This window comes from Sorghum bicolor, chromosome 4 (assembly GCF_000003195.3).
Source record: "Sorghum bicolor cultivar BTx623 chromosome 4, Sorghum_bicolor_NCBIv3, whole genome shotgun sequence".
In the NCBI taxonomy this organism is placed as follows: Eukaryota; Viridiplantae; Streptophyta; class Magnoliopsida; order Poales; family Poaceae; genus Sorghum; species Sorghum bicolor.
In genome coordinates this window covers 61,791,404-61,803,307 of record NC_012873.2, presented here as the reverse complement: position 1 = coordinate 61,803,307, position 11,904 = coordinate 61,791,404, and the positions used below count along the sequence as shown (strand labels likewise).

General features: G+C 42.1%; 1 protein-coding gene and 1 pseudogene across 3 annotated transcripts; both read right to left on the bottom strand.

The window, feature by feature from the left end:
- LOC8073182 lies at positions 3,675 to 5,702 on the bottom strand (annotated as a pseudogene).
- On the bottom strand, positions 7,019 to 11,554 carry LOC110434926 (histone acetyltransferase MCC1). Of its 3 annotated transcripts, none has more exons than XM_021459937.1 (5): positions 11,060 to 11,549; positions 10,783 to 10,927; positions 10,599 to 10,698; positions 10,284 to 10,512; positions 7,019 to 7,562 (listed from the first exon to the last, which is right to left on the bottom strand). In XM_021459937.1, the coding sequence occupies exons 1-5, from the start codon at positions 11,164 to 11,166 to the stop codon at positions 7,379 to 7,381; spliced, it is 765 nt and encodes a 254-aa protein (XP_021315612.1). In that variant the 5' UTR covers positions 11,167 to 11,549; the 3' UTR covers positions 7,019 to 7,378. The 3 variants fall into 3 exon arrangements, with proteins under 3 accessions (XP_021315612.1, XP_021315613.1, XP_021315611.1); XM_021459938.1 differs by having other exon boundaries at positions 7,019 to 7,529; XM_021459936.1 differs by having other exon boundaries at positions 7,019 to 7,529; positions 10,599 to 10,927; positions 11,060 to 11,554.

The window sequence follows — 11,904 nt, the reverse complement described above, 5'->3', positions numbered from 1 at the left end:
GCGGGCTGTTTGGCGCGGGATCGATTGGCCGCGCAGGAAGGAGTGCCGCGAAACAAAATTTCCGGGAAAAAAAAAGATGATGGACTTGGCATTTTGCATAACGGTTGGAGATCACCCGATTTTAGCCTTGCCATTTTCATTTGGGGATTTGTAATTTGCCTAAAATACATAACTTCAAATGCATAATGGTTGGAGATGCTCTAACTAAGCTCAAAAGATTCATCTCGTAAATTATATGTAAACTGTATAATTAGTTACTCTATCCGTTCACGAAAGAATCAGTTTCTAGAGTTGTCCTAAGTCAAATTTTTTAAACTTTGACCAAATTTCTAAAAATAATTAATTGTATAATTTATTTGTAATTTACGAGATAATTTTTTAAATCTAGTTAGTTTATAGTCGAACAATAATTATCAAATATAAAGGAAAGATTTTGGTCAACTAAGGCCTTATTTACTTCCACTCAAAAAACCAAAAAATTTTCAAGATTCTCCGTCATATCGAGTCTTTAGACGCATGCATGAAGTATTAAATATAGACGAAAATAAAAACTAATTGCACAGTTTGGTCGAAATTGACGAGACGAATTTTTTGAGTCTAGTTAGTACATGGTTAGACAATAATTAACACAAACAAACAAAAGTGTTATAGTATCGCGAAATTTTTTCCTTCCGAAACTAAACACAGCCTAAACAATGCCCGGCTGGAGCGCGCGGTGACGTCCTCCTCCTCCCTCCCAAAGTCCCAATCTCCCATGACGTGGTCGCTTTCTCTCACAGTCGGCTTGTGCATGGGAACAAAGAGGGAGGCCTCAGGGCAGTCAGACAAATCGGCCACAAAACTGCCCGGATAGGATTCTCTCTCTCGACAGTTGCTGCTCCGGTTTAATTCTACGGCATGCATGTGTTCGCTTTGCTGGCATGGGGGCAGTTGGGGCACAATTGCTTTCAACTAGACGCCATGACCCAATTAGGAAACTGACGGCGACGGTTTCAGTCCAAATCACCGACTTCTCGATCAGTCGCGCGGGTTGTTCGAGTGCAATCCATCGGCAACATGGGCTCGAGCTCGACGTGGATGGTACAGGTTCAGTCACGACTGGAAAAGCAAAGCCACGGCAGTTTGTGCCGGAAAAAACAAACGGACGGTGGAGGATCTGAACTGAGTCGGCAACGCAGCAACACGGGCTCATAAGTTGGGTATCGAGACATCAACGTCCTCCACATGAGTTTCGCTGGCACAAGGGGGCCATCGCCAACAAGAAATGGCTGTAGGATACGCGACGCAATATATGAATTGATGATTTGTTTTGTTTTTTTTTTTCAAAAAAAATGCAATGAGGAGCATGCCAGTGAGATGGGAAGGTACACAGTCTTATCTGATCTTGCTAGCAGTTGAGGCATTGAATATCAGCGCAAACAAACAGACATGAAACACACGTACGCAAAGTTGGAAATACGTGCTCCGTTCGTGAGAAGAGCACGCAAGTTTGGAAGAATGAAAACAGCAAAAACAATGATGCCAGGTAATATATACGTAGACAGTATATTCAGATTGTCACACGTGGCATGTACTCACTCCGCCTCAAAATATATATTATTTTTGTTTATCGAGAAACAACTTTGATGCAGGGCACATAATTGGTATTCTTAGAAAGATTTTTGAATTTAGTTTTTTATAAACTTATTTGGTGATATAAATATTGTAATAAGTATTTTCTATAAATTAAATTAAACTTTTGATATGGAAACCAAAATTGATAAATATTTTGGGATAGACCTCGTATGTCCTCGATGTTTGGTTTCTTCTGAATTTCTGATAAACGTTTGTTCTGCTAAAGGAATTTGCAGGGTGATGTGATGTCGTAACTCATGGCAATGCAATAACTTTTTCGCTTTTTCGGTTGCGACAGCATCCACCTACACGCACTGTTGTTCAACAGGACGAAGAGAACGGAAGAAGAAAACAGAAGGCTTAACTCGAGCACAAGACAACTTGTCGTAGTAGGACAATGATACTGCCTCGCGTGAACATCACGATTTTCCGTTTCTTATCAAAATATAAGATAGCTTATCAACGCGACCACATTCACGTTGTTATGAACTAGTACTATGTTTCTCTGTTATATGGGAATGGGAAGTTGATTTCAGAACTCACGCTTTACATGACAACGATTCTGTTTGTCAGGACTTATGACTGTGGGGTTCATTTTTTTTTTCCCGGACTCAGGGTCACAAAGGCAGAGAAAACACTACACCAAAGGCTTTGTTTGGTATACTCGTATACATTAAGCTCAATTAGAGTAGAAATTAGTTAATTTTCATCTTAGTCCATCTTAATATATATGGATTGAGATAGATATGAGTGTATCCAAACAAGATAAAAAAAATAATGTAATAGTAGGCTTTAGTTTTTTTACTTTTTTATTTTTCAGCATGGAAACAATGGGCTATTGCCACGCGGGGCCACTTTTTTACCAACTGAACATGATAACCAAAGATGGAAATGCTGAATCAAAATTCTATTATTACTATTCTTTTTTTTTAAGAACTACACATTACAACATAGACGCCTACAACACGCGTGCACAATCAACCCTATAAACCCTAAAGATAATCAAAGATCAAAACACTAATTCAAAATTCTATTGCATCATTCTATTCACGAAGAATTACAAAACATTTTGACTACTGATATACAAGACTAGTAAATAAAATATCATTATAGTTCAACTAGGTGCTTTCTTGTGTTGGTACTAGTCCACCTAAGTTTAAGTAGTTGGCTTGATGCAGGGCAAAAGAAAATTGTGTTTAATAAATGGACCATTTTGAAAATAAATGAGTTCCTAGTAGTATAATATTACTATTGTTAGACCTGAACCTAAGGAAAATAAGAAATGCTTATAATTTTTTTATCCCCATTTTGTGGATGGCCTTTAATCCATATTTTTCTTATTCATTCAATATTACAGATGGTTCTGCCAGTAGTAGGATTTTTTTTTTTTTTTTTTTTGCTCCTGAGTGATTGTTGGTTGCTTTCATTAACTTTAATGTGAATTACACTTTATGCAGGACGATCCAAATCAACCTAGGTGTATGCAAAGTGTTTGTTGGTTCTGCACCTATAAGCAAAGTTCGATAAAATTGTATTTGATAGCTTTCATTGTATTTCATATAGTCAGTTCAATATTCTAGTATAACTTACATGTTTCTAGCAGAGATAGGGCGTGTGAGAATGTTCAGTTTTATGTGCCCCTATCGGCTTGTGCAAATTTGTGTTGCCTAATATGCCTAAACCTGGACCTGTTTTGAGCACTGTAGACACAACTAAACATGGACAAACTGCAATTGTATAAACCTAAATATAGACTAATGCAGGCAACTAAACAACCCTTGTACATTGCAAAGGACACTTGGTTCCTCCTTGATTGCGGTTGGGACCTTGTGAGACCTGTTTATCTAGCTTGTCCTCATAATGGGCCTTGCTCGATATCCCAGGCCCTGGCCAAATGAGGTTGTAAGCCACTTTCAACCATCATACTGCTCTATATCTAAGAGGACCTCAATTCATTCCACTCATTCCATTCCACTCATTCCATTCCAAATTATTAGACGTTTTGACTTTTTTAGATATATATATAGTTTTTGTTATGCATCCAGATACACATGTCTAGATACATAGTAAAAGTAATACATCTATAAATGCCAAAGCATCTTATAATTTAGAATGAATGGAGTACATACAGGCTAAAAAGTAACTGGACGAAAAAGGAAGACCCTCATGGACAGTTCTTACTCCTGGACTGGAACATTGAGCTTTGCTAATGGACCTACTCATAATTCATAAACATCGTATCATTCAGATGCGCGAAACTGGATGCTAGCATTTTGAGAGGACTTCCTCAGCTTCAACACCCTACGCCTAAACTTGGCCTGCTCAAGGCCATCCATGGAAGGAACAATTGTCATCGTCTCCAGTGCAGGGGCGTTCTTGAGCAGGACCTTTACCAGTTCAAATCCACTTTTGCTTTCATCAATGTACTTCATCCTAACAACCTTTAGATGCTTCACCGACACCCTCTTACCACCCAGCACACCATGACATTCTCCATCGTCACTATTCCGCCTCCATTTGCCCTGCGATGGCTGCAGCAACGAACATCATCGGTTTATTATCATTACAATCTAGCAGAAATAACATAGCACTGAACTAACAAAACAAGGAAGCTCATCTCACCACAACGGACACGCAGAGCTCTTCCACATTTCGGCAACTTGATAGCAATGGTGCAATGGATAATGCACCTTCTTCCCTCCTTTCAATTATGCATGCCAACCGCCTTACCTTGTCTAACTGCAACTTCGACCATTCCTCTGGACGTGCAAATTGCTTCGAGTTTTTTTTTTTCAGTTTGGTAATTAGATTCATCGATCACTAAACACTCTACCTATCAAAGAGAATTTGAGATAGATATATACCTCAATGCACCAGGGTGACAGAACAAGTCTTCGTGCATTGCCCACCAAAGTGAGAAGCTCTCTGAGAGCAGCCTCCCGGGGCTTGACCAATGGCTTCTCGATGGCAAGGAGGACGTCGTCCAAAGAAACGTCACCATCAATAATGTGCCTAGATGCTATTGCACCGGAGTAGTGGAGTATGCGCAGCTCCGGCATCTCAAAAACAGCAAGAGCCGACTCCTGCGTCCAAGAACAGTCCGTGATCGCGAGCGAGCAAAGCCGCGACGGACCGGTAAGGCGGAGAGCACCGATGCGGCATTGTTCAAGGATAAGATACCGGAGCTCCGCGCAGTGCGAGAAGAGGTCGCCGAAGAAGTCATCGTCGGCATTGAGGGAAGCACAAGCGAGGTGGAGGCGGGATAGGCGGGCGAATGTGGTGAACGAAGGGAGCGGAAGTGCGTAGTGGTCGAGGCGAAGTGTCAGCGACGTTAGGCTGGTGCAGGCCAGGAGGGAGGGCGGGAGGACGGCGAGGCGAGAGCGCGGGAGGCGGAGCTCTAACCGCTCGACGCCGCGCGCCGCCGCCGCGGCGAGCCACGAGGCGAGGTGGTCGGCCGCGGAGGCGGCGAACGCCTGGTCGAAGAGGCCCTCGAGCGCGAGGCGGAGGCGGTGGAGCGGGTGCGGCGGAGCGGAGCACGGCCCGAGCGCGGCGGTGACGGCGGCCGCGAACGCCGCCCTGCGGCGCGGCGCGGCGGGGAACGCCGCGGCGAAGTCGAGGTCCAGCGCGGGCGCAGCGGCGACAGCGCCGCGCCACCGGCGCGAGATGGCCGACGCCGCGACCGCGGACCGGAAGGGCAGCTTGGACACGATCAGCCCCAGCACCGCGTCGGGAAACCCCTCGAACGGGTCGGTGCCGCCGCCGCCGCCGCCGCCGGCTCCGTCCCCCCCCGCCGTAATCCTCGCGGGCGGAGTAGTCGCGCGCCGCGTAGGTGAGTCCGGCGGCGTTGTTAGGGATGAGGTGCTTGGTGCGCATGGCTGGCTCCCCGCGCCTCGATCCGAGAACCAACTCTTCCGGAACCGGAACTGGAAAACTACGGCGCAAGCAGCGGAAACGAAGCCGCCCGCGCCCTGCGCGCTTTATGGCGAGCCCGCTGGGAGGGACTCCCTTTCCGCGGTGCGATTCGTTCGCTTGGGAGGCGGCACCCGGCACCGCACGCAACGCGATGCTGTGGGCAGGGCCTGCCTTGCGGTTGCGGACGGGTTGACGGGGGGAGGAGACGCCGCAGCCGCGCCGCACGACGGATAGATGGCAGACGGTGCTCCGCAGCCGCAGCCGCAGCCGCGTCGGCGCTTCACGAATCGCTAGGTTTTCGGCTGTTTTTTCGTGATGCGCCCCGTGCGGGGTTTTAGTTCCGCGTGCACGATGGCAGGCACACACGATCGCGGCCGCGCCTAGCGGTCAGTTGAGCAGCCGAATTTCGGCTGGCCGCGTCGGTTTCCAAGGTTTTGGGTTTGGTTTGGCCGTACCAGACGGATCGCCAATATATGCAACTTTGGGTGGTTATTATAGCATCTTCGAAAGACTATAAAATTATATTCTAAACTACAAGATTTAACTATTGTATAAAATAAAAAACGCACTCAAAGCATAGAATTCCACAACAACCTTTGTATAGGATACCTAGTGAGGACGACATGCTATATATATGATAAGCGAAAGTTTAGGAATAACAAACTTGTTATTTTAGCAAACTAGATAGCACACATGTTGGACTTTAATTTTTGCTTTGAAAATATAAAAATAACATAGATAACATAGATAGCATATCTGTTGGAGTTGCTCTTATATACAGAGTTACACTTGGATTTCTCTCTATTACTACTGCTGGTCCGCTGCTGCTACTACTACGGTACTTCTACTTCGGCATTCGGCCTCAAGGGGCCGGGGTAACATTCGTATCTTTCAATTTATCCGTCCCAAGAAAATAAAATTCTTGTTTCTTGATAAGTGAAACTTTAAATTTAAACAAGACTCTGTTTAGTTTCCAAATTTTTTAACGGCTGTCTCATCGAATCTTTGGACGCAATGTCCAGTTCAACAGGTTATAGATATTTTTCTTCAGCGCCTGTTTAGTTCCTAAAATTTTTTACAAAGTTTTCAAAATTTTCTGTCAAATCGAATCTTGCAACACATACATAGAGCATTAAATATAGATAAAAAAATAACTATTTACATAGTTCACCTATAATTTGTGAGATGAATCTTTTAAGCGAATTAGTCTATAATTAGACAATAATTGTCAAATACAATAAAAAAGGTTACAGTAGCCAAAACAAAAAAAAAATCACCAACTAAACAGCCCCTCAATTTTGGCTGAAAGTCAAACGAGAAAAAACACTATGCCATAACTGATAGCTCCACCTAGGCCTTGTTTGGTTCCCACCAAAATCCAAAAAGGTTTTAAATTTCCCTGTCACATCAAATCTTATGGCACATACACGAAGCACTAAATATAGATGAAAAAATAACTAATTACACAATTTACCTATAAACCGTGAGACGATTTTTTAAAACTTAGTTACTACATAATAGAACAATATTTGTCAAATACAAACAAAAGTGCTACAATAGCGAAATCCAAAAAAAGTTTTCACAACTAAACAAGGCCCTAGTAGTTATAACACGTGCTGCTGCCTTTGTACAAGCCAAAATAATTCGCTTCAGTTCATTCAACAATAGTACCCCCAACGTTACCAGAAGCTGGTTGCAGTTTAATTTCTCCTTTTCCCCTCTTCTTTACAATGAATGTGACTAACTATTTGAGAACTTATGTACCCGTACCAGAAGTGTACAACAGCAGCGATTGTTTCAATAAACTCCCAGAGGAAAAGAAAAACACGAGAAAATGTCATCACAACTAAAATTAGACATGACATCTGGTATTATCACCGCTGATCATCCGTTTATTACTTTGTGTTGCCAAGAGGATGTTGGATTCCTGACATCTGGCCCATCTCGGATTGCAATGGTCCTCCTTGTTCCAGAACTTGGCAACCAGCATCTTCACGAAAGCCCTGAAGTCAACAACAAATGAAGTTACAATCTCCCTGCACAAGATTGCCATGTGTTACTCGCAGCATTATCATTTAACACCACAATAATCTTCCTAGGAACATGAGATGGTTTCACAATAATGGAACCTAGAAATATAAATTCATACCATTTGGATCTAGATTTAGAGCTTAGCCGTTCCGATCACAAATTCTAGAATGTCTATTATGGCAAGTCGTATACAGTTGGTGTTACTAAACCAGATGGCAAGTAAAGTAGGAGATTGAGCATCTCCAAGAGCCTTTCTAAAAATCTACTCTCTAAATCATCATTCAAGAGTCATCTGAGTAAAAATCCTTTTTTGTATCTTTGTATTCCCCAACAGCTTTTTCTATATCTTGTGCGCAGTCCTCACTCTCTATCTTTGACTAACGAGAAATCCGGAATAGAGGATATCTATATTTGGATATACAATTGAAGAGGCTGTTGGAGGGGGTTTTTTTGCACCAAAATCTCTATTCCTGTAAATTAGGAAAGATATAAAGGGTCTCTTGGAGATGCTCCCACTCTTTAAATCATCATTTAGAGAGCCATTTGCATAAAAATTGCTTTCTATATCTTTTCGCTATCCAACAGTTTTTTATATCTTATTTGCACTCTAGAGAGTCATTCCCGTTTTCTATCTTTGGCTAGCGACAAATCTGACAAGATGGCTATATTTGGATAACCAAATAAAGAAGCTGTTGGAGGGTATTTTTTCACCAAAATCTCTATTCCTAGCAATTAGGAAGGATATGGAGAGTCTCTTAGAGTTGCTCTTAAACTCACCCTCTAAGTCCACATTTGGAGAGCCATTTGAATAAAAATTGTTCTATATCTATCCACCCTCCAACAGCTTCTCTATATCTTGTGAGGGAATAGAGGATGGCAATAGTTGAATATCTAATTAGAGCACCTCCAAGAGTTTTTCTAATATTCTCTCTCTAAATCATCATTAAGAGCGCCATTTGCACAAAAATGCTTTCTGTATCTTCTCACTCTCCAACAGTTTTTCTATATTTTCTGTATACTCCAGATAGTTATTCTCACTATCTTTGGCTAGTGAGAAATCCAGAATAGAGGATGGCTATATTTGGATAGCCAACTGAAGAAGCTATTGGAGGCTGCTTTTTCTACCAAAATCTCTATTACTAGCAATTAGGAAGGATATAGAGAGTCTCTCAGAGTTGCTCTTAAAAGCTGTTGGAGGGCATTTTTCAACAAAAATCTCTTTCTACCAATAGCAAAGGATATAAAGAGATTATTGAAGTTGCTCAAATCAATGTTCTTCATTGAAGTTGCTCAAATCAATGTTCTTCTTTCATGAAGTGAACCTGTAAATTAGTAATTCATGTCCAGACAACAAAACTTTGCAAGCCTAAAACACACAACATCAAAGAGAATTGCTGCACACCTAATGAAGCCTTACTTGATCTTTCTCATAAGTATTTTTGATAAATACCTGCCAGCTGATGAATTTGTTTTATGAACAATTAGTTATCCCCAGTCTGAATGATGAGAACTTAAGTACGTTATGCTCACACCGTGACATCAAAGGTGATGGTGTGATGCCTCTTTGAGCAATCAAGTACCGCACAGTGTTGTCAGTTCACAACAGACAACAGTCGGTAAGCACAATTATTCTTTTGAAAGGGAGCTGAGCACAATTATCGTATTATAAGGCATAACTTGCTACAATTTGAGAGGGAACTGGAAGCATCTTGGCATTTGTATTAACATCATAGTAAAATAGTTTGAGCTGTAATCCTGCATGTCATGTAACACTTTATTGAAACCTAGTTCATGCTCTTGTTGTCCATTTAAGATGATTTAGTGGAAGTACTAACGGAAGGTTACCAAGAGTCCAAGACTGCTTGCCCTTTCAATAAATAAAGGCACACCCAAGACCGCAAATGATGCATAAGGAGGTAATCATCGACAATATAAGCAAAGAAGGCTTCCTTAGCTTATAGGTTGGAACTTGATTGATACATCAGGGTTCAAGATTTATATATTTGTGCTATACAGATTAGATTTAGCTTTCTATGGGCAAAGAGATTGATGAATTTCATTTGTCTACACGATCAAAAGTTGAGTCCTTCTAAATTCAGCATTACAGTAGCCCCTTTCAGAAAAAATGTGCAGAGTAAGCTAGAAATGCAACTGAGAAATGAAAGGACCTAATACTCCCTCCATCCTGAAATAAATCAACTTATAGAGCTGTCCTGAGTCAAACTATTTTAAGTTTGACCAACTTTATAGAAAAGAACACTAACATGTATGACATCAAACAAGTATATTATGAAAATATATTTCATGATGTATCTAATAATACAAATTTGGTGCCATAAACACTAGTGCTCCTTTTAATAAATTCACTCAAACCTAATGTTTGACTTAGGACAACTTTAGAAGTTGATTTATTTTGGGACAGAGAGTATATATATGAAGCATGGGCAACATGTCAAACAGAAGGGCCTAATACATTTGATCTCACAAAGACAAATCCTTAGAAGAGGTGAACATCCATATGGCAGGTTCGGGTTTGTAGATGATTGCCAAGATCAGATCAAAACATTAACGGTCCTAAACCTAACTAGAAAATCAAGCACACTAGAGGGTTCAAGCAATTGACTGCAGAAAATATGTGGGTGAGTTCACATATTATCCTGAAACATTGGACAATTACTGAATATGGAACTGTATGATCCTCGGACAAGCCAAAAGGAAATACTTACAGAGGTGAGCAAGGCGAACGACCACCGTTCACATAGTACACAAACAAGTATGAGTCATAATGTTGTCCTCTTATGTAGTAAAACATTGGAAGCCTTCTGACTAGCTTAAATAGCATCTTCTTATAGAAGCTGATAGCAGGCTGGTTGTATGAAATGACATGTAAATAAACACCTCTGCAATTTGATATGCTTGCTGCATATTTAACCACTTCTCGGACCAGTGATGATGCTGCAAGTTAGAATTATCAGAAGGATCAACCACATCAATTCACAAGGCAAACCTTAAAAGTAAGACAACAATATAATGCAACTAACCTATCCCAAGGTTTCTGTACCTATCCACCACACCCAGCGTCAATATATACAGAAGTGTTAGATCTTTGCGTGAACTGTTATACCTGAACAGGTCCTCAATCTGCATATCGAAACCATTAGCTCCATCAAGCTGACCATTTAGATATACCATAATCAGGACCTCTTGTATGGTAATTGGTAATACCTCGCTATCTTTTGCCGCAATCATCCTCGTGGTTACAAAACCTATTATCTCATCCCTGCGGTCATCTGATCTGCTGGTGTCCACAGCGCCCCAGGAAACAATCCCATTGCCGCTGACAACGTTCAAGAAGAACTCTCTCTCGTACCTGAACAAAATGAAGAAGAATTATAGCATCGAATGAACGGTAAGACTGTAAGAGTAAGTAAGCGATGCATTATATAACGGTAAAGCGAGTAACAAGCTAGAAAAAAAAGTAGCATCCGTTTCCAGTAGCTACCTTATTGGAAAGAGAGCAAGATGAATCTTCTCAAGAGCTTCTAGGTCGGAGGGCTGGATAGGGCGATACTCTATGGTGGGATAGATTTCGGATCTCGGATCCAACATGAGCAGCTCCAGCAGCAGCGATGACCGACCAGGTTCTTAGCCGGGATGTCCGGGAACCTTCGCGTGAGTGAGAGGGGGTCTCCCCTCTTCGAGCAAGGCGTGTGACTGCGTCCCCGCGAGTCAGGCGCGCCACGGCGAATTGCAGCCGGCTCGGTGGTGGCGCCGCCGCCGCGAGGAAAGGGCGAGAGGGAAGAAGTCGACGGCGCGGCGCCCCGGTCGGCGTGTGGGATAGGGAGAAAGGGAGGAAGGACCAGCGGCCAGGATCGCAAGGGTGGATGGGAAGGAGGGGATCAGGGGAGCTGGTGATGGCGAGCGGCGGCGACCTTGACGCGGACAGGAAGAAAACCCAGGAAGGAAGGAAGGAAGGATTAAGGAAGGTGAGGAGGCTAACCGCATGATTTGAGTGTCATTAGGGTCCTCGTCGTAATAATCATCCAAACAAGAGGTTAATGTGTTTTCTATTCTTTGGTCAGCAATCAGCTTTACTAAGGTTCCATTTTTAGCGAGCAAATTTTTCTAACACTTGCACACTTAAGCTATCACTTGGTTCTTTCCTCTTGTGATTTCTCTCTTGCATTCTAAATTTGATTTCATATCACATGTTTCCCTTTGATTTCGCCTGATATAATGATGATGAATATTTATTTATTCAACTCAATAGTGACCTACTATGATTTATAAGTAGTAGGACGATATAATTGAAATAATAAATTGATATTTTTGCTATTTTTTTAAAAA